General features: G+C 40.6%; 1 protein-coding gene and 2 long non-coding RNA genes across 10 annotated transcripts in view; 1 reads left to right on the top strand and 2 right to left on the bottom strand.

Annotated features, from left to right (window-relative positions):
* Positions 1 to 5,579: 5,579 nt before the first annotated feature.
* LOC116616010 lies at positions 5,580 to 7,098 on the bottom strand. The gene is made up of 3 exons (XR_004295127.2): positions 6,459 to 7,098; positions 6,315 to 6,352; positions 5,580 to 5,702 (listed from the first exon to the last, which is right to left on the bottom strand). It is a non-coding gene; the product is annotated as an uncharacterized LOC116616010 (long non-coding RNA).
* Positions 7,099 to 7,249: 151 nt separating this feature from the next.
* Positions 7,250 to 21,126, top strand: part of LOC5508966 (myocyte-specific enhancer factor 2A) — a 26,295-nt gene continuing 12,418 nt past the window's right edge. The window contains exons 1-4 of one of the 8 annotated variants that reach the window (XM_048727642.1): positions 7,250 to 7,421; positions 9,804 to 9,924; positions 17,284 to 17,455; positions 19,068 to 19,271. In XM_048727642.1, coding sequence (XP_048583599.1) covers positions 17,402 to 17,455; positions 19,068 to 19,271 — 258 coding nt within the window. In that variant the 5' untranslated portion in view covers positions 7,250 to 7,421; positions 9,804 to 9,924; positions 17,284 to 17,401. Of the gene's footprint in view, positions 7,422 to 9,803; positions 9,925 to 14,923; positions 15,779 to 15,815; positions 16,035 to 16,137; positions 16,197 to 17,283; positions 17,456 to 19,067; positions 19,272 to 21,126 lie in introns of those variants that run through there. The other 7 variants (XM_048727641.1, XM_032377793.2, XM_032377792.2 and 4 more) reach the window with 7 other exon arrangements.
* Positions 11,737 to 17,416, bottom strand: LOC116616009. The gene is made up of 2 exons (XR_004295126.2): positions 17,277 to 17,416; positions 11,737 to 17,079 (listed from the first exon to the last, which is right to left on the bottom strand). It is a non-coding gene; the product is annotated as an uncharacterized LOC116616009 (long non-coding RNA).

The following is a 21,126-nucleotide window of genomic DNA, read 5'->3' as shown; positions in this document are numbered from 1 at the left end:
TCGGGTCGCCACTCGTACCCAGGCTTCTTGTGGCGCCACTCTCCATACCTCGGATTTTGCTCCACGAGCTTTACACCACTGGGCACCGCCTTTGCGTATATGGCATCTGTGCACACCCGGAGGACGTCTTCGCGAGGAATCCGCCTCAACATGCGTCGCAACGCTATGTTTGTGTACGCCAAGACGAAGGCCCTGATATGGTACCATTGTGAGCGTCGGACACCGTCTTTGTATTGGATCAGATGAGCCCCGTCGGCATTCTCGAAGTTAAGTGGTCGGTGCCCGCAAGGAGGTTTGTCAGATACGCGGCTTCTTCACGGTCGCGAACTACGATCGAGGACTCGTCGCCAAGGCGAGCGCACTTGCCTACGAAACGGACAGCGAGATCTCGACCCTCAGGATACTGCGAGTCTTCGCTACTCGCGATGGAATGGGGGAACCTGATGGAGTCCTTTTTTCCGACGCTACACCTCCCTCGCCGTGGCCATGGCGAGGTCACCCGAGTCTAACAGGTCCTTGAGCTCTGGAGTGGTGATCCAGCCCTCGTTTTCTTCCAAGTGCTGCCCTACCCTCCCTGAAGTGTAGGGGTGGCAGGCCTCAAAGAACTCCTACTCGGTCAGCTGAATGACCCCGGTTAGTTGAAGAACCTCGCTCAACGGCCGTCCCACAACATCCGCGATACGATACACGTTCGTAGGGAAGCCGTATTTCCGTACCACATCAATGGCGTCCGAGGCGCCGCCGAAGACACTGTCCTCGCATCCTAGGTACGCCGCACGCATGTCGATGTGCGCATGAGGCTGCGCCCCTAAGTTTTCCTTGCTATTCCACACTTTGGACTCAACCTGCGCCGCTCGCCAGACGTCCCTGTATTTAAGAGGCGTTGGCCTGATGTTCTCTCTTTGGGTCCACTTCTTGAAGCGATACCCTATTGCGCCGCCCATCGAGTGCGTAGCTTCGGTGTACTCTTGGTAGGCTGGGTGATCATCAGGAATCCATTGAGGATCACGTCCTGTCTCGTCTGTAAACGCCCTGTCGATAGCCGCTCTGTCCTGTCCCGATCGGTACAGTTTCGTGCGTGACTATAACGCGCCCGCACAGCCAGATCTTCGTGCTTCTGGGGATCTCCCTGTTTATAAAGCGAATGAGCACCTCTCGCACTTTTGCCTCGCGTTTTTCTGGCGGCACTGGTTAGAACCTTCTCCTGACATAGCGAACGAAGCTCCCCCTCAGCCTCGAAGTCTAGGCCGTGGACGCTCGTGATCGCAGGTGGTTCGGTCGGAAGCTCCGCCCAGGCGTGGTTATTGTGGCAAGGGATAGTGACCCTTGCCTTAGTCTTATACTTCCCCGAGTCCCACAGAACGTTACCCAGGGCGTCCACGGCTACTAGCTTTACCTCGAGCTTCTTTTCCATCTCAAAGAGGTCTTCTTTGGTGCATCCCGTAGTGGCCAGCTTCTTGTCAAATCGCTCGAGGATCTTGCCTCGTGTCTTGGTTAGACCGAGGGAGCGCGAGGTGCCGCGATTCCTCAAGAAGTCGGCAACATAACTCACAACACAGTTAGTGAAGGTGTCACCCCCCTCTCGCTCAAACATTGGCCCAGGCTCACCATTTTGCTCAGGTAAAGGGCGAAGCTCGTATCTCACGTAGATGAGGTACTCTCGTCCTTTCTCCCAAATACCCGCATCGATGCCTTCCAGGGCGCCGACTGCGATTTGGTCTCCTCTTTTGACTAATGACCCACCAATTATGTCCTCCGAGCGCCCTTCCTCCTCTGTGATTGGCGCCAATGGCTCTGCGGGGGCCTTACAAACGACCGTAAAGAGTCTGTAACGCCGGTCAGGGTCTACCATCTCAAGCACCGGTGGCAGCACTGCGTTTGCCGCAGAGATCCTCGCTCGTGCGAGACCCACCACACTGAACCATCGTCATTAATATCAGGCCCCCGCATAACCGGCTTTAGAGCAATGACACCTGCTCCACCAAGATCCGGTATCTCCAAAACCGGCGCTTGTGTCTTGGTACCGAATAGTGGCATCCACGATTGGGAACAGAAGATGAGCGCCGCCGACAAAGAGAGAATAGTACTTCTCGGGGTCTAAGCCCTCTGGGCCCTTTTGCCGCCGTTCCGGCAGCAAAGGGTCGAACTCGCGCCAGACTTTCTCTGGCCGCGCCCGCACCGAAGGTGCTGCCGGTACGAGCGGCTTAAGCAGCTTGTTTGACACCCTCGGGGATGCCCTCGTCCAGGATGTTCTTGACCAGCCCTGCCAGTACGGCGGGCGCCTCTTTGTCGGGCATGCTATTGAGAATCTCCTCTATGTAAGCGACTATGTTTGGGTATGCCTTGTGCCACCCAGTCTCTAATTGCCCGCATCGCGGGCTACGATATCAGACAGGACGAGTGCGAACCGTTCCCGAGCGCGCCTCTCGGTGCCGCGCATCCTCTGCCCTACACGATTCGCTCCGCAGGGGCGACACAACCGCGTCTCCGACTGCGTCCCTATGCCGCAGATCCTGCACGGCACGGGGAGGGGTCTGCCCTTACGGAGCCTTTGGAGGTGCACCTTGTAGTAGGTGCCCATGCACCTCTGGGCACACGTGTTTGCATGGCCGACCTTTAGCCACCCGCAGTAATCTTTTCCGCGCTTCATCCTTCGAATGCTCGGTATACTTCAGACGGGGGTCTAATTGCAAGGTTCCCACATGTTGTTTGTGTGTTTGTGTGTGTTTTTTTTCTACGCGAAACACGCCCGACGTAGGTTAACTTTCGCCAATTGTTTATCTACGCGAAACACGCCCGACGTAGGTTAACTTTTGCCAATTGTTTATCTACGCAAAACACGCCCGATGTAGGTTAACTTTCGCCAATTGTTTATCTACGCGAAACACGCCCGATGTAGATTAACTTTCGCCAATTGTTTATCTACGCGAAACAGGCCCGACGTAGGTTAACTTTTGCCAAAGGTTTATCTACGCGAAACACGCCCGACGTAGGTTAACTTTTGCCAATTGTTTATCTACGCAAAACACGCCCGATGTAGGTTAACTTTCGCCAATTGTTTATCTACGCGAAACACGCCCGATGTAGATTAACTTTCGCCAATTGTTTATCTACGCGAAACACGCCCGACGTAGGTTAACTTTTGCCAATTGTTTATCTACGCGAAACACGCCCGATGTAGGTTAACTTTCGCCAATTGTTTATCTACGCGAAACACGCCCGACGTAGGTTAACTTTCGCCAATTGTTTATCTACGCGAAACACGCCCGACGTAGGTTAACTTTCGCCAATTGTTTATCTACGCGAAACACGCCCGACGTAGATTAACTTTCGCCAATTGTTTATCTACGCGAAACACGCCCGACGTAGGTTAACTTTCGCCAATTGTTTATCTACGCGAAACACGCCCGATGTAGGTTAACTTTTGCCAATTGTTTATCTACGCAAAACACGCCCGATGTAGGTTAACTTTTGCCAATTGTTTATCTACGCGAAACACGCCCGACGTAGGTTAACTTTCGCCAATTGTTTATCTACGCGAAACACGCCCGACGTAGGTTAACTTTCGCCAATTGTTTATCTACGCGAAACACGCCCGATGTAGGTTAACTTTCGCCAATTGTTTATCTACGCGAAACACGCCCGACGTAGATTAACTTTCGCCAAAAGTTTATCTACGTGAAACACGCCCGACGTAGGTTAACTTTCGCCAATTGTTTATCTACGCGAAACACGCCCGACGTAGGTTAACTTTCGCCAATTGTTTATCTACGTGAAACACGCCCGATGTAGGTTAACTTTCGCCAATTGTTTATCTACGCGAAGCACGCCCGATGTAGGTTAACTTTCGCCAATTGTTTATCTACGCGAAACACGCCCGACGTAGGTTAACTTTCGCCAATTGTTTATCTACGCGAAACACGCCCGACGTAGGTTAACTTTCGCCAATTGTTTATCTACGTGAAACACGCCCGACGTAGATTAACTTTCGCCAATTGTTTATCTACGCGAAACACGCCCGATGTAGATTAACTTTCGCCAATTGTTTATCTACGCGAAACACGCCCGATGTAGATTAACTTTTGCCAATTGTTTATCTACGCGAAACAGGCCCGACGTAGGTTAACTTTTGCCAAAGGTTTATCTACGCAAAACACGCCCGATGTAGGTTAACTTTCGCCAATTGTTTATCTACGCGAAACAGGCCCGACGTAGGTTAACTTTTGCCAAAGGTTTATCTACGCGAAACACGCCCGATGTAGATTAACTTTTGCCAATTGTTTATCTACGCGAAACACGCCCGACGTAGGTTAACTTTCGCCAATTGTTTATCAACGCGAAACACGCCCGACGTAGGTTAACTTTCGCCAATTGTTTATCTACGCGAAACACGCCCGATGTAGGTTAACTTTCGCCAATTGTTTATCTACGCGAAACACGCCCGACGTAGATTAACTTTCGCCAAAAGTTTATCTACGTGAAACACGCCCGACGTAGGTTAACTTTCGCCAATTGTTTATCTACGCGAAACACGCCCGACGTAGGTTAACTTTCGCCAATTGTTTATCTACGTGAAACACGCCCGATGTAGGTTAACTTTCGCCAATTGTTTATCTACGCGAAGCACGCCCGATGTAGATTAACTTTCGCCAATTGTTTATCTACGCGAAACACGCCCGACGTAGGTTAACTTTCGCCAATTGTTTATCTACGCGAAACACGCCCGACGTAGGTTAACTTTCGCCAATTGTTTATCTACGCGAAACACGCCCGACGTAGGTTAACTTTCGCCAATTGTTTATCTACGCGAAACACGCCCGACGTAGATTAACTTTTGCCAATTGTTTATCTACGCGAAACACGCCCGACGTAGGTTAACTTTCGCCAATTGTTTATCTACGCGAAACACGCCCGATGTAGATTAACTTTTGCCAATTGTTTATCTACGCGAAACAGGCCCGACGTAGGTTAACTTTTGCCAAAGGTTTATCTACGCAAAACACGCCCGATGTAGGTTAACTTTCGCCAATTGTTTATCTACGCGAAACAGGCCCGACGTAGGTTAACTTTTGCCAAAGGTTTATCTACGCGAAACACGCCCGATGTAGGTTAACTTTCGCCAATTGTTTATCTACGTGAAACACGCCCGATGTAGGTTAACTTTCGCCAATTGTTTATCTACGCGAAACACGCCCGACGTAGATTAACTTTTGCCAATTGTTTATCTACGCGAAACAGGCCCGACGTAGGTTAACTTTTGCCAATTGTTTATCTACGCGAAACACGCCCGACGTAGGTTAACTTTCGCCAATTGTTTATCTACGCGAAACAGGCCCGACGTAGATTAACTTTCGCCAATTGTTTATCTACGCAAAACATGCCCGATGTAGGTTAACTTTTGCCAATTGTTTATCTACGCGAAACACGCCCGATGTAGGTTAACTTTCGCCAATTGTTTATCTACGCGAAACACGCCCGATGTAGGTTAACTTTCGCCAATTGTTTATCTACGCGAAGCGTTTCTATGAAAAGCCAAAGTCCCCCCGTTAACTCTGTTATTTATCTACTTTATATATATATATATATATATATATATATATATATATATATATATATATATGTTCAAGTTAATCATCCGAGGGCCTCTGTCTTACCTGAACAAAACTTTACAACACAATGAATTCTTCCGGAAGATATGATCCCTGTTTGGTAAAAGTTCTTAAATTATTTAAAAATCCCGTTCCCGATAAACCGGGGGAAGGGGGAGGGGGGGGGGGGGGGGGGTGAGTTCTCTGATAAAAATCTGGCTACCCCCTAAAGGATAAAAAGGGATTTTTCTTATGCCTTTGCAGTATTTGCACGGGACGTTTATTGTCGGATTTGGCTACAAAAAACACAGGGAGCCCACTTAACTCAGCGCATTGTTTATTCATCATGTGCTTTGAACTTCGTTTTTGAATATCAATTAGGTCACGGAGTCTTCAATAAAACTTCTTCCAAAAACATATGTCTTATACTTTATTGTGTCCACTTTGGAACACTTGTTTTACACCCCTGAGTCGTTTTTTTCAGAATTATTCAGGTTTTGCAAAAACCCGATGTCAAGCCTAAAAACTTAAATTCAGACAAGGGTGGAAAGTTATGTCCAAACTCCGTCACGCCACTTCTACATTTATTTGTATTTTAAAAACATCACAAAAATAAATTTGTCCACATATATCGCTAGATTGATGATGGAGCCAACTTCCGATGGCAATTACTGCCATTAAAAAGCACGGGCGAACGATCAATTGCGATTTGAAATTACACCTTACCTTAAAATCTGTCATGGAAACAGGTCTGACCACAACATCTAGGCGAAAAATTCGACAAAAAAGGATGACAGTCACATAACCCATAATGCAGTTTGTTTGATACAGTGAAGCCAAGAAGAATTTTCGATAACAAATCTATTTTACCTTGAAATCACACCACCGAACTTTCCTCCCATCTTCCTTTGCAATTAGAGAAATAAAGATCCAACTACGATCTTATATTTGAGGTATATTTCAATTTCGGCTTTTATTCGGGGATCAATCTAGCCTCGCCCCCGCGATATCAATTGGTCGATTGGTCCTTTATTTTCCACGGATAAATATATTAGCAGAAAGGCCATTAAAATGCTCATTTTAAAGATTCTTTAGCCCCTTTTTACGATGTAAACAATTACACTGCAAAGAAAACAATTACCATCTCCTTAATGATGCCTCTGATACTCTACTAGTGGATAATATTCCTGTAAAAGAAGATTACGATTAACGACAAAAAGGATTCTAATTAAATCCCCCAGGATAAGACCCAAGACTTGTGTTGTATTCAAAACTTATTATTTTCTTTCATCCCAACACTCTGGGGCCATTAACCATATTTAAGGACGGCTTTGTTTTTGTCTACGATTTCTGCTACAAACATACCCTTATCAAAGCTATTATATCTTTCAGCCAATCAAAAAAGGCTCTGAGAGTCAAAAACAAAAATACGAGGAGCCCTGAGCGGAAGTCTCAGCGACTGAATGCTTTAGAAAGCTCCCGGCTGTCTTTCTGTCAAAATAAAGATGTAGGGAAAGATTTGACGTCATTCTTACGTCAGCATTACGTAATAAGCAGCCACTTTCGCCCACGCATTTCATATCGAGTCGAGTTGTTATTCAAGTTTAGAAATTTTCCATTCAGGCTGAATTTCGCGCGCCAGTGGCTAAATCGGGTAGAACCATTTTGTGGCGCAACTATTTCGAGGCAGTTATCCTACAACACGTGGGTTGACGGCGATTCGACTTTTATCGTTTGGAATTACCTGCTGCTCATTTGCTCTAAAAAAATAGTAGATGTGCAATTTGTCTGGCAAACTACTTACTCAGTGGCGACGAGACCGAGACCAAGAGGGTAAGACAATGTTTATTCTGTATTTTCTTTTTTTGATTTCTGAATTTTGTTCATCAAAAAGTCGCTTGTCTATATACTTTATTCTATAAGCTCTATTTTCGGCTTTACCTAAAATAGAACTGAATTGACTTTAACACTTGTTACTAAATTTTAACTCATTGACAATGTCAACTTTTGCTTGGTCAATCTAAAAGATCAACAAGCCTGGTGAAAATCCTTCAAGCGTTTTAAGATTTTTTTGCTTACTTCTACTTCATTTCTACTGTGGAGCGGAAGAATCTCTAGTCAAGAGAGAGAGAGAAAGCGTATACGTTACACGTAAATGTTGTCTTTTTACGGCATCTTTATGGGGTCAAAGGGCCATGTGTTCGAAATGCGCTATATAAAAAGACAGAAGCATCAAATCAAAACTTTCGTTTCGCCTCGAGTTGAGGTTTATTTATGGCGTTGGCAACTACTTGCGCGTATAATACACCTATTTCAAGGTTGAAATAGGTGTATACGCGAATCGAATGGCAATTCTACGACCGAAAGGTCTTTATGGGTAGTAAATATTTGTAAAAAATAAGGTAATAAACTCAAGCGATGTCAGAACCATATACTAATTATATTAAGTGGATTGTCGTATGTTTTATTTATATTTTTCTGAATTTGGAACAGATATTTTAGGTTCCATTGGTCCTTTCGGTCGAAGCCATTTGCCGTTTTGCACTGACAACGATTTTTGAAATAGATGTATTGAGCCTGGCCTTTCGTTCATCGTAGATTTTGAAAATTAATACCAAATTGCCTACTTTTTGTCTTTGTCGTCAGAATTGGTACTTTACTATCACACGTTATGATACTGTATGCATGTATCGGCCTGTTGTCGAAAGACCGCGATCCTGGAAGGATTTAGTATATCGATATCTATCTAATCCTTTAACTCTAATACCTACAAGGATTTTCTTTTTATATAATAAATTCAATCAAACTTTATTTCGGTTTGGACCCATGACGTAACTTAAAATCATGTTAAACGTTGTGTGTGTGTGTTTTGATGGGGGAGGGTAACTTTACTGATCGAATCTATTAGCATCCATTTTAAGTACCAGGGGCGGACCAAGCTTTTCGCTAAAGGGGAAATTTGGCTCAATGACAAAGGGGGGAGGGGAAAATTTTTTTTTCTTACGTATGGCTTCCTGGCAGCCGAGGGGGGAGGGGGGGTTAAACCTCCTAAACCTTCCCCCCTAGATCCGCTACTGGGTAGCGTATGAAGCTTGGAAGTAGAACGAGCAATAAGACGATGACTGTTGATTTGGGTGATGCGTCTGTGTATGTTTGGAGGGAGGGGTGGGTGGGGGGGGAGAGGCTACTCTATTGTTTACACAAGACTCCGTCAGTTTATTTCGTACTCTATCGCCCTTTCAAGCGAAAATATCTTATATTTCGTCAAAAGATTCATGGAGCTTTGTGATAAGAGTTAGTAGTTTAAATAAAGGCCGCCTTCGCTTCATTTTTAACGCGTGATTTTTTCCTCGTTAGCCCTTATACAGCTGGCGTTAAAAAGCTGTGCGCGAAAAAGCTTTTTAGATCATTTTCAAGTGCATACAACAAGCCCCCCTTCCTAAAAGACGTCAAAATGGCATATTTCGTCGTATATGTTCTGATGCCGAAAATATCCATTTTACAAGTTGCTGGGAAAAAAAATATTTGTTCCTTTTTCCCATTCCTTTTTTCCCAGCAAGCATTGGTTAGGATTTTTTTTCCAGCAAGAATTGGTTAGGAATTTTTTTCCAGCAAGCATTGGTTAGGATTTTTTTACCAGCCAGCATTGGTTAGGAATTTTTTTCCTGCAAGCATTGGTAAGAATTTTTATGATTTTGATTTTTTGTGATTTTAAGCTCATGAATAATTGCCCGTATAACCGATCGGGACGATTTTCCCCCAAGCATCGGCTCAAGCGCCCCCAAAATTATTCCCAGCACAACTGGTTTGATTCCACAAATTTGCCATTAGAACCATTGGGACGATTTTTTTCCCAGCAACCGAGTGATCTAACATCTTCTCCAGCCAGCGAAAAACGCTTTCTGCTCAAATCCCAAGATAGCGGCTACGAATCGCTCGTGGCTGGTTTTTCGCGATAAAAACAGTTTCCGTTGAAATTCAATCAATATAAAAAAAAAAATCGTTATTATTGATTTCCACACTCTTATTTCCCAAAACGACTTTTAACGATTTCATGGATAAATCGATAATAATCGGTGATTAATCGATATCGATTTTTAACCATAGTTACTAACTATATTTTAAGGTTCGACTAGACACGGATGAATGTCTGTTAAACAAAGTCATTAGTTCCTGATACTAATACCTTATTATTTTTTTTTACAATAATCGAAGTTATTATCAGGTGCAGTTGGCGAAGTCAGAGGCCGCAGATACCGCTTTGCTAATCAGGGTCAAAGCAGGTATCTTTTTTCCCACACTCACTTCAAACCGAGACCCCATAGACTTAAAACCGGTGGGTATTTTGAAGTTTTGAGTGACATGCCCGTATTTGCGTATCTTTGGCATCCTTTAAGAGCGGCTTTTCCTGAGCCTCTTTTGGAAAAGAGTTTGCGTGAAAAAACTAGTCGCTAAATAGTTCCTTCCGCACTCGATTTTATTGGCACGTATTTCCTGTGAACAGATTTCGGAAGGGGAATTCATCTGGAGTGTATAATCCTACGGACGTGTGTCATTTAGGCTTGATGAACACCTATTTCAAATTACTTTGATGGAATTTGAAGTACGAAAGCGAGACTTTTTAGCAGCTTTGTTTGCAGCCGTCTTGTATTTATTTTAACTTTTCGTTTTACCGCGAAGCCTGAGGCCATGATGCTATAACAACGGGTAAATAGGTCTTAAATTCAGTAGTTTTCGGAAAAAATGCTGTAAATATTTGAGGGCTTTAAAGGAGCTCCGACCTATCAAAACCTCGTTTTAGCGCCCAAATTCAATAATCGGGAAAACGGCTTATTGGCATTTTCAAATAAAGTTTTTTTAGAAAGGTGTATGTATCAACAGCCTCAAAACACCTTTTTATCTCCTCCTCCAGCTTGTTTTTGTGTTTACAAAATGGAGTCGGTGCTAAAAAAAATTCGGGAATTTCTGGGTAATCACTTCGATTTCAAACAGCCATCGCCTGCAAAAAGGCAAAATCCCGCCAAACCTACATCGACGTCTATACACCCTTCAACTTGAGTTACTCTTATGTATGGCCACGAAAGTATTTTCTTTTTTGCCGCAAGCCTGGCTCATGCGAGAAACTCACCACACAACATTTACTGAAAATGGGAATTAGCGTCATAACTGGTGCAAGGAAACTTGTAATCAGTTACCGAGCTCAAGCAAATTGCATTTGACAGAGGTATGAAAGACTGCGTAGGAGATTAATTATCGACAGGTTATTTCATTTCACACAACTCATCATGAAATAGCCGCTAGGCCCTTAAAGCACAAACCAACGTAAGCATGTGTCAGTTTTGCATAGGGTCTGTGCCCTGAAGGGAGAAATTTCTATATGTTAGGCAACGTGCATCACCATAAATTTCTCATACATTTTAGCCCCTATTTTCTTCGCGCCATTTTAAAAAGTTATTTTTCTCAATATGCTACAGTTTATTTTATGTAGTGATTCGTGTTCGTTCAATGCAAATAGCGCGAGCGAACCCCTCTCTCCTCATTTTCGCCCAGATTCCTGTTCAGCAATTTTTGAAAGGCTTGTACTGTAGTGTACTTGCAGACTTTAGGGACTGTGCAATAATAATCTTGAGGGGGGGGGGAGGGGTGTTAATAAAATTATTAAAGTAAGCGTGAAAATAAAGTTGAAACCGCCTGTGTTAAAGTTGAAATAACTTCTGTCCCCCCTCCCCCCCACTTTAAGGGTAAAACTACTTTATCCCCCCCAACCCCTACCTCCACTAGCTGTCGCCGCTACTTACTTCTCCTATGTCGTCGTCATCAATAAACAATACTTGGAAGCTGTGCTCCACATAACCGTCACCTTCTTCATTCTCGCTTGATTCATCCTCAGAATCACTTGAGGTATCATCGGGGGGATCTGATGACATGTTTTCATCTCCATCTTCTTCAATGTAGTCATCAAGTGAGCTGGCAATGGAACCATCTGCACGATTTTAAGTATTCTTTCAATCAATTGCGCTTTGGTTCCAGATACCTTGAGGCATTCTTGTCTTAGATAGAGCCGCAGTTGCATGTTCGTCAGTTTTTCAACATCTTCTCTGCTCTCCCAACATATATCCGGATGGTGTTTCTTTCTAGTTTTCTTTTATCCGCCTTTAAAGCCAAGAATTCAAGGTGCTGAATATTCTCTGCAAGTGTTTTCTTCGACGTTGAGCTTTGAGTATGCTTGTCGTACTGCCTGGTTATCAGAACTAGTCAGTTTTTTTTTTCAAGAAATAGCTTCAGTTGGATGCTTGGCAGAATACTATCGATTTTTCTCGGGAAAGTCGCCTCAATTTGCAGATACTTTCCCGGTGAAAGGAGTCATGGGCTGGCAACGGAGATCGTGTAACGGGAATGCCACCGGTCCATCCTTCCTTGCATCCACTGCAGGTAGTATCACAGTAAAAGCTTCAAGTATTGCAGGTAGTATCACAGGAAAAGCTTCAAGTATTCAAGGTAGTATTGTCCTTGCTTCACTTGGGTTTCCTTCAACCTCTGAAGTTTTGAAAAAAAAAACCCTCCATTCCCGCATATTTTGCGTCGCTGGGATGGAGAAGCTTTCCTCCATTTCAAAAGATACTTCGAGAGGTTAATATGCCTATCTGGGTGGTGAATATGCCTATCTGGGTGGTGAATATGCCTATCTGGGTGGTGAATATGCCTATCTGGGTGGTAGCTTGCAATGGAGACCAGAAAGTCATTCTTGCCTGGACCAGGCTACTCATGAATACGCTGTGCAATTTCATAAGCCATTGACCAGGTATTTTCTTCTTTCCAGGAAATGCAGTGCTCCTCTATTTCCTTCAAACAAATTCTTTCCAACTCAGTGGTAGAAAGTCCATGAAAAGGGTCACCAGGTGGTGCGACAGGACTTCCTGTTGTTAGTGTTTCACCTATAGCTGCGTTTGTTCGCTCTGCGGTTTGCCTCAGTTAAACTTCATCGGCAATGCCATGCTGACGAGTCCTAATAAGGACGAAACAGCTGTCCATGGTTGCCGAACTGCACGGGTAATAGACTGTGCTACCGTCCCGTCTTCGGCCGACTGGTGCCAATGTGTGTATGCTAGTGTGCTTTTAAAGTCCACATTTCCTTATACCAAGTCACTCCTGTGATTTATTTTGGCGCCTGATGCAGCTTTTGCACATGTCGCGCAATATCCAGTCTCCCACAAATGACATATAAATAAACCACAGGTTAACTGAAGAAAAGCGAACGGTATCGCGGGCTCTTGCCAAATATTGTGCTCATAAATGTTCGCGCTTTTAACTAAACGAAAACCCGCAATGGTTCATGGGTAACGTACAAATAGCTGAATCCTGGTATCTGAACGTGGTGTAGCGGTGTTAGCGTTTAGAGTTACATAAACAAGAATGCTAAAGCTTCCAAACCTGTGTTTGTTTTTATTTGCGCTTATTTATTTATTTATTTGGATGTTTATTTGTTTATTTTTCATTCATTCATTTATTTTGTTTGTTTGTTCATTTGTTCATTACTTCATTTGTTCGTTTGTTTATTTGTTCATTTGTTTGTTTGTTTATTTCTTTATTTGATACCTGTGAACCACCCCAGTTCACGACATATAGATTCTCCGAGTGCAACCTTATTTGAAATAGGTGTATAGTGCAACAGCAGTTTTTACAAGATAGTTTGTGCCACTTTTTACAAATTCCTTTACGAGCAATCGTACTTATGTTTGGAAATTCTTACACGGGTAATCCTTCCTTATCTGGTTCCTTTAAAGAACGTCTAAAGTTCAGTTGAGACTTGAGGGGGGCGTAAGGGGTTGCGAAGACCGCACAGAAAAACGCCAAAAAACGCAAAACCGTAATAAGTCATTAACCGTAAAACGCGCAGTATAGAGAAAAAAAAAACGAAAAACTGCGCCAGATTTAAGGCAAACCGCATCACCGCAAACCCTTACGCTTCCCTCAGACTTGGCCGTTCTTAATCTTGGAATATTTTAAGGCTGAAAATGTTCTTAGAAATATAGAAATATAATGGTGGTAGCAATGGAAAAAGAGAATTACACAAATCATCAACAACAATAGTATGGTAAAGGAGGGTATGGATCACGTTTCACGGACCGGGCAAAATGGCTTGTCACGTTTCAAGGACCGAAAAATTGCCTTTTAAATTGTTAAATTAATCACGTTTCAGGGACGTGGAAATGGACCATTTCACGTTTCTCGGAGGGTGAAAAATGATTAAATCTCGTTTCACGAAAATACCCTATACCACCCTTGAAGGTAGTCAATATTATAAACACAATTTGTCTCAGCATTTCAGAACGTATCGCACTAACAATACAAATATTTTACAGCTATCTGAGCCTCTCGACGTGTTCTTGAACTATGGTAAAACCTTGACTGGCCGTTCTTAGAAAAAAGTTCTTATAAATATAAGAGGGTATTTTTTTTTTCTAGTGTGTTTAGTTTGGTGAAATTATGCAAATTCAGAAATGCCCCATAAATACTCAAACTTTCTTTTCTTTCAAAGGCTTTGGCTTTAGGCTAATGGAGCACCAATGAGTATCATTAAAGGCTATTATCGAGCATAGCTTACGGATGCTGTTTTATAAATGAAATCGAATTCGGAAGTCATATCAATACCAGTGGGTTGCATAAGCCTGCTCTCTAACATATCTCGCATATTTTTTTTTCTTCAAATCTTCCAGTATTTGTGCTTGTGGGTCATAAATGTATTTCCTACGGTCGAAAACCCGATAAATCGATAATTTAATAACCGAAGGTCTCACTAAGTCGATGCGATTTCTTTCTTGTTTGTTTCTGTTTTCTTTTTGTCTATCTTTTTGGTTTACCCTTAATATCCTTTCTGCTTATTCCCCTTATTTCTTCCTTGGATTTCATTCTAACCCTGCAAATGACTTTTAGGCCATAATTGAAAGCGAAAGTTCTACGGATGCACTATTTCTATGGCTACCTAACCAAATATATTTCAAAAAGTAATAGCGGGATTTATTGTACGAGAAAGCCTCTATAATTACGAAAAAAGAGTTGTTTTTTTTGCATATGCAATATTCACGCTTCAAACGAAGACTGTCACTCATCAGAGAGCAGGAAGCTTGTATGACGTCACAGGCTATTTGTGCTGCATTCGGTTTAAGTTTGGGAGAATTTTTCTTAACGACAAAACGACAAAAAATGATGTTTGTTGAAATCCAAATAAAACATGTCGATAAAGAAGAAAACGTCTCAAAGTATGTACATTTATGTCCAAAGTAAATAGTTTTAAACTTGATAACTTCTCTTGCTACTTGTTTTTTTTTCTCAAAGGCGAATATTTTGCGTCTAACATTTCAGAAAATTTTTTTTCTAAGTTCCTAAAATTTTTATGCCGCTTATCTCGCAGGAATCTATGAAGGGAAAAACCCTGCAAATGACTTTTAGGCCATGGTTGAAAGCGAAAGTTCTACGGATTCACAATTTTTATGGCGGAAATACCTAAACTGATATTTTCCAAGAGCTAATAGCGGGATTCAGTTTACGAGAAAGCCTCTCTAATTACGAAAAAATAGTTGTTTTTTGCATATGCGATATTCACGCTTCAAACGAAGACTGTCACTCATCAGAGAGCAGGAAGCTTGTATGACGTGGGAGAATTTTTCTTAACGACAAAACGACAAAAATTGTTATGTTTGTTGACATCCAAATAAAATATTTCGATCAAGAACAAAAACGTCTCAAAGTATGTACATTTATGTCCAAAGTAAATAGTTTTAAATTTGATAACTGCTCTTGCTACTTGTGTATTTGTAATATTTTGCGTCTAAAATTCAGAAAAATAAAATTCCTAAAATTTTTACGCTGCTTATCTCGCTGTAGAGGTATAATATATCGTATCCAAAATCAAGGACGAATGCAATAATTTATTTACGTTCGTTACGTCTGTTACGCCCCTTTTACGCTAATTTTCCGACTTGTTAGTTTCTCAAACCATCTGCACAAACTAGGAAAATATTTAGCTTTCTGATTGGGGCCTGAAATCTCCAAACTTTCGTATGACATCATAGTGACATCACACCGCTCCTAATATGCAAATGAGCCAGGGTCTGTCCCTAAAATGCAAACTTGAGTCTAGAGCCACAAATAGACCTTTGTGGGGCAGCTGTAGCAAGCGCAATTTACTGGTGGGTAAAAATAGCTCTTTGCATTTTATTTCCGTCCCTTAAGAAGTATAAACAGCTATAAGGTTGTACAAGGAGTCTGCAAGATTTTTTTAATAACCAAAACAAATCAAATCGGGGAAAATTCGCCATTGATACAGGCAGTTTTCTTAGCATTTCCTGCAGAAACGCTACGGCCTCTGTGATTTTTTTGCTGAGTTTTCGCCTCCATATTTACCGGAATAGAGCAGAAGCTCTTCGTTAATCGTCCACTTTGCTGGTATAGTGTTTTCGTAGTACATCCGTTTGCAAAGAAGAGTATTATTTTGTCTCAATTATGGTAGATGTTACTTATATTTTCTTGGTCGAATTCTACATTTCAGCATACCAGCTCGCTCTTTGTACCAAATCATTATCGTCTGAAAGTTATTGTATTTCCAAGGTACACAACTCTGCTCTTACCTATTTTTAGCCATATTATTTGCATTTACAGCTACAGATCAGCGTAAGTGAGAATTGCACGCGTTATGAATTTATAACCAACAATCGAGCGAATAATTCACACGACCCCTGGATACACCGGTGGAATATTTCGCGTCATAAAATTTCAAGCTCCAACTGAAGTATAATTATATTCAAATCCGCCGACTCGGATATTTTAGCGTGATCTCTTGATTTATTTTTAGAAACTTTCAGGTGAAGAGCTAGGCGATTATTTTATACAAATTCAGCAATTGGCGGTTTTACGAGTAGATTATTTGATTCGTTGTGAACGCCAAGAAAGGTTCCTCATCACACACGATAACTCGTTTAGCAAAACATTAGAGATGAACCGTATAGCTAGAAAACCTAACTTTTCTTTATCAAATATAAAGTTTACCTTGATTTTATCTAAGGTCTATATATATTTGTACAATTTTCATCTTTAGCTGCCTCGATTCCTGATATTTTGAGTCCCAAATTTCCTGAAACATCCAAAATGGCGGGAAGCCTTCTGCCTTCGTAAGTGCTTTCTCTATTTCCGGGCTGCAGCAAAGCTGATATTTAACCGGTGATAATTCGCATTCTACCCTGCAACTTCGTATTGACATTCCCCCAATGCAGCTAGAAACTATTCTTTTTATCTTGTGAACGATGAATTAGCAGAAATCTTTGCTAGAATGACTCGAAAATGAGATCATTTTGGCATCGAAAAAATTCCCCTCTGCAAGAGGACGAAGCAGAGGAAGCGATAAAATGACATCATTCCACGCCATTGGATTCTCACATTTCTGCCATTGTAGTATCGCAACCAGGAGGGCTTGCTTAGGTCCCCCTTTTATTTCCTAAAGATAAAGACATTCGTTTTACGATTGTAGACATTGGGAATCGAATACATAACGAAAGTTAGTATAACCAAAACATGTTTATTGGGGGCAAACTGTGCTGAAGATTATTCGGTGTACACGCACTCAAAATCTAGCAGGTAATTTCTGTTTTCACTAAATGATTCAACAACTCACAGTACCATTTCTCCCGTTACCTTTCAGTTAGAAACGTGCTCTAACTTTCAAGATTGGACCCAGATTTCTCCAAGTTCACCGGACTTGAAGACGAACGCTGGAATATTTGTCATCAGTAAACTTTGAAACAGGAACTTTGAGCAAGATGGGGCGAAAGAAGATCCAGATATCGCGAATTGGCGACGAACGCAATCGGCAGGTATGATCAACAACCTTGCTAGTTCAGGGGAAAGCCGTTGTGTTTATTAGCGTGCTTAGTAAAGCGTTGACTATGGGTTGTGTACGTATTATGAGCGCGAGGGCGGCAGCACTTTCTAAATTTTGCATCAAACGTTCTAAAATAGATCCAAGGGTAGAATTTCATTATGTGAGAAAAGTGTATTTTTAGATACGTTGGGTCAGACGGGTTCGCTGATAAAAGAAACACTATAGACCCAAACAACACGCAATGTAGTATTTTTGCTTTACAATTTTTTTGCTAACGAGAATTCACAAGATACAGTATGCTTTCTTTTCGCTCCACGACCACCAGATAAAATTCCAAAAATTTTTGCAATGCGATATAAAACCACTTTAATTAAAGAATAGGCTATTATTTTTCGACATCTTTTTTATATGACAGAATTAACAATGTTTTAACCAAAGTGTTACGGTAAAAAATGTGATTGAACTTTTATTTACAGTTGAACCCATTTCAGTGCTAATGCATTGTAGTACTTTTCACCTCTTAAAATAAGTCTGGGATTCGTGTATTTCTGGCTTGGAATTTGTAAATTATATTATAACAGGAGCGACTGACAGGATATTTTTGGGGTCAAATCACATAGGTCGTGTAACAAAGATATTTGAGAATATTTCAAGGGTGGTAAAGTCTGTAGAAAGCATGTTCTAGAGTTTCATCACGTGAAAATATTTAGAAAATTGCATTTCCAATTAAATTTCTACTCTGAAATTAACTTTGCTGTCATGCAGTGCAATCCAGCTACCATGTTTATGTTGTTGATTTATTTGTGAATTCTCCTATTCAATTATCAATATTGTGTTTTTCTTGTGTTGTATTTTATGACACAGTAAGATATGAAAGCCTTCCAAGTGCAAAATACTATTTTGTGCTGAATATTATTGATGAATACTGTGGAGCAACATACAATGTACAACATACAATTTTATGACTAAAAATACAAATGTTAGCTTATGATGTATGACTGTAACAGCTATGTAATCAATATAATTGATCTTACTCAAAGCATTCTTTACCACATTTTTTGGGGGTCTATCCACCATAAAGAAGATTTTACAGAAAAAAATATCCTCTCTAGTATGCTGTAGTAGACATTAAGTGTATACTAGAGTATTTGCCTATAAACATTGCAGCAGACATCCTTAGTATGCTGTCTTGTTGAAAGACTTGATTCTACTGTTGTCAACCAAGAGAATGAATCTTAAAAAATGTTGTAAAAGATTGAGAGTTTTTCACTCTTATAAATGAAGAAAAAATCTCCATTAGTCATTTATTTATGAACTTTTTTTAGCCATTACTGTATTTTAGATCGATGATATGCCTGTCAAATAATCACATTTTTTTATCATTTTGAAACAGCGTGACTTTCTTAGGAGAAGGAGGACTTTTTGTAAGGTCTCTATTACCGCATTTAGTTTTAATAATCAAAACACTATTGTGTACTGCTATTGTATCTGTTAGAAAACTTTGCTCTACAGTAAATTATGGTAGTTTCTTTTTTAAAGCCAGAGTTGTTGTTTTCAGCATTCAAACAGTAGTTCCTTATATACCTTTTTGATTTGCATTTTAGGTGACATTTACAAAGAGGAAGTTTGGATTGATGAAGAAGGCCTACGAGCTGAGCATTCTCTGTGACTGTGAGATTGCACTTATCATCTTTAACTCTGCAAATAAGCTCTTCCAGTATGCAAGCACAGATATGGACAAGATTCTCCTTAAATACACAGAGTATAATGAGCCACATGAGAGCAGGACAAACACTGACATTGTTGAGGTAGGAGTGAGGAATCATTATCTAACATGAAGGTTTAAAGAATGTCGACCAACCACTACTTTGTTGTTGTTTATCATTGAAAATAAAACACTTTATTTGCAAGGAAAATTCAAAATACCAATCTGAGAATGATGTATTATTGATGATATTTGATTGAAAATATCTTGGTTACTAGCTTTAATTTTGCCAATGGAAATGGATTCTTTGAGTCTCTCGCCATTGAGTGGAAGCATAAAATTGCAGCCTGATTGGCCTTCTTTAATAATATAACCACCAATATACAATGTTAGAAGCTGCCTTGCACTTCTGGGCCATACAAAAGAAGAGAACATGATCTGGTGAATAAAGTATTAAAGGCGGCAATTGTTTATGCAGGTTAGATAGAGCCATATTTGGGCACTCCCTTAGACAGGATGCACCCCCGCCTACATCTTCTGAATCATTGCGTGCATATTCTAGAGTTCAAGTTAATTGAATACCTCTTTTATTGTACAGTTCTTTGCTGTTTTTTTATTTATATCCCACTTGAGTCAAATTTAAAAGAAATAACACTTTTTCTGACATAATGTCATTACATATTTTTCAATTCTCACCCTCAGCAATCTCAGCAATAACGCTATTAGAATCTTACATCAAGTTTATTATCTGTAGTGTATCCACAAGCAGAACAAAGTTGGAATACTCAATCACCAAAAAATAGACCACAAATACAGTAATTTGACATAATATTGATATTATGATATTACAAATGGACCACCAGTGGCTTAAAAAAACACAAAGATCTCCTGTAGTGGAGAGCTCAAGAATTCTACAAAGCGGAACAATGATCTCATTTATTTGAAAGAATCCACTAATTGATTTGGCCAATTATTTGTAAAAGCATACCATTTTCCTTCTGTAATCAATAAGCCAAATAAGTCAAAATCACACCCCTTGGATAATTTTATTTTCATAGGCTTTAGTACATGGTAAACTGTTGTTTTATAAAAATGGTATTGTACCTATAGAGGATGTGTTTTATTATAATAGAAGAATTATTTTCAACCTCTGTTCTTATCATCCTGTGTATTGTGATTTTTACCCCCAAGGCCTTAACTCTTACTGAGATTGGAATTTTCATGCTGGATGGAGTTCAATGCAAATGTTATTTTCCCAAATTTTATATTGTTGTGACCACCTTGGACTTCAAGCCTTGTGAATCCTGAATTTTAATCCTATTACACAAGCCAACTCTTTTAGCCATTCATCATTTTTATATAATTGTTACTTTCTCAATTGTAATTTTTTTTTATAAACAGTAAAATTGTTATGGTTAGATTCTAAGAATCTCTTCAAGTAGTGCCTAATTAAACCAACTTTATTCTGTGTTTTACAAACATTAACAACAAAGCACTTACTGTATAGTATTTCAAAATGATTGAAGATTCCAAGTGATCTAATTTTCCCCTTAACAATACAGCCTGAAAATATTTAAAAACATTTTGTGTGTACATTTTCTGTGGAATTTCAATGTTATTTTATTTTACCCCAGTTAGTCTATGCACCCCTGTGTTTTCCCATAATGGATTTATAGTTTGAATCAGATAAGAATAATTGAATATAATGCTTCAGTTTTTTCAATCACAAAGTTTTCTCTGTTGATAAGAATCCATTGCGCTTTCTGACTTTTTCAAATAATTTATTGTATTGCATATTCATCTCCTTCTTTATTCTTCTGAGTATACAATCTGTGGCATTCAGCACTTGCTTTTGTCTTCCTGTTTTGATTATAGAGATAATGGCAATACCGCCACATCTGTATGTTGGCTCTTTACTGATACTTCCAAGCCATAACATTTCAAAGTTCTATAGAGGG

Source organism: Nematostella vectensis, chromosome 5 (genome assembly GCF_932526225.1).
Source record: "Nematostella vectensis chromosome 5, jaNemVect1.1, whole genome shotgun sequence".
Classification (NCBI taxonomy): domain Eukaryota; kingdom Metazoa; phylum Cnidaria; class Anthozoa; order Actiniaria; family Edwardsiidae; genus Nematostella; species Nematostella vectensis.
Note: the sequence above shows the minus strand (reverse complement) of the source record. Positions and strands in the feature narration are given on the sequence as shown.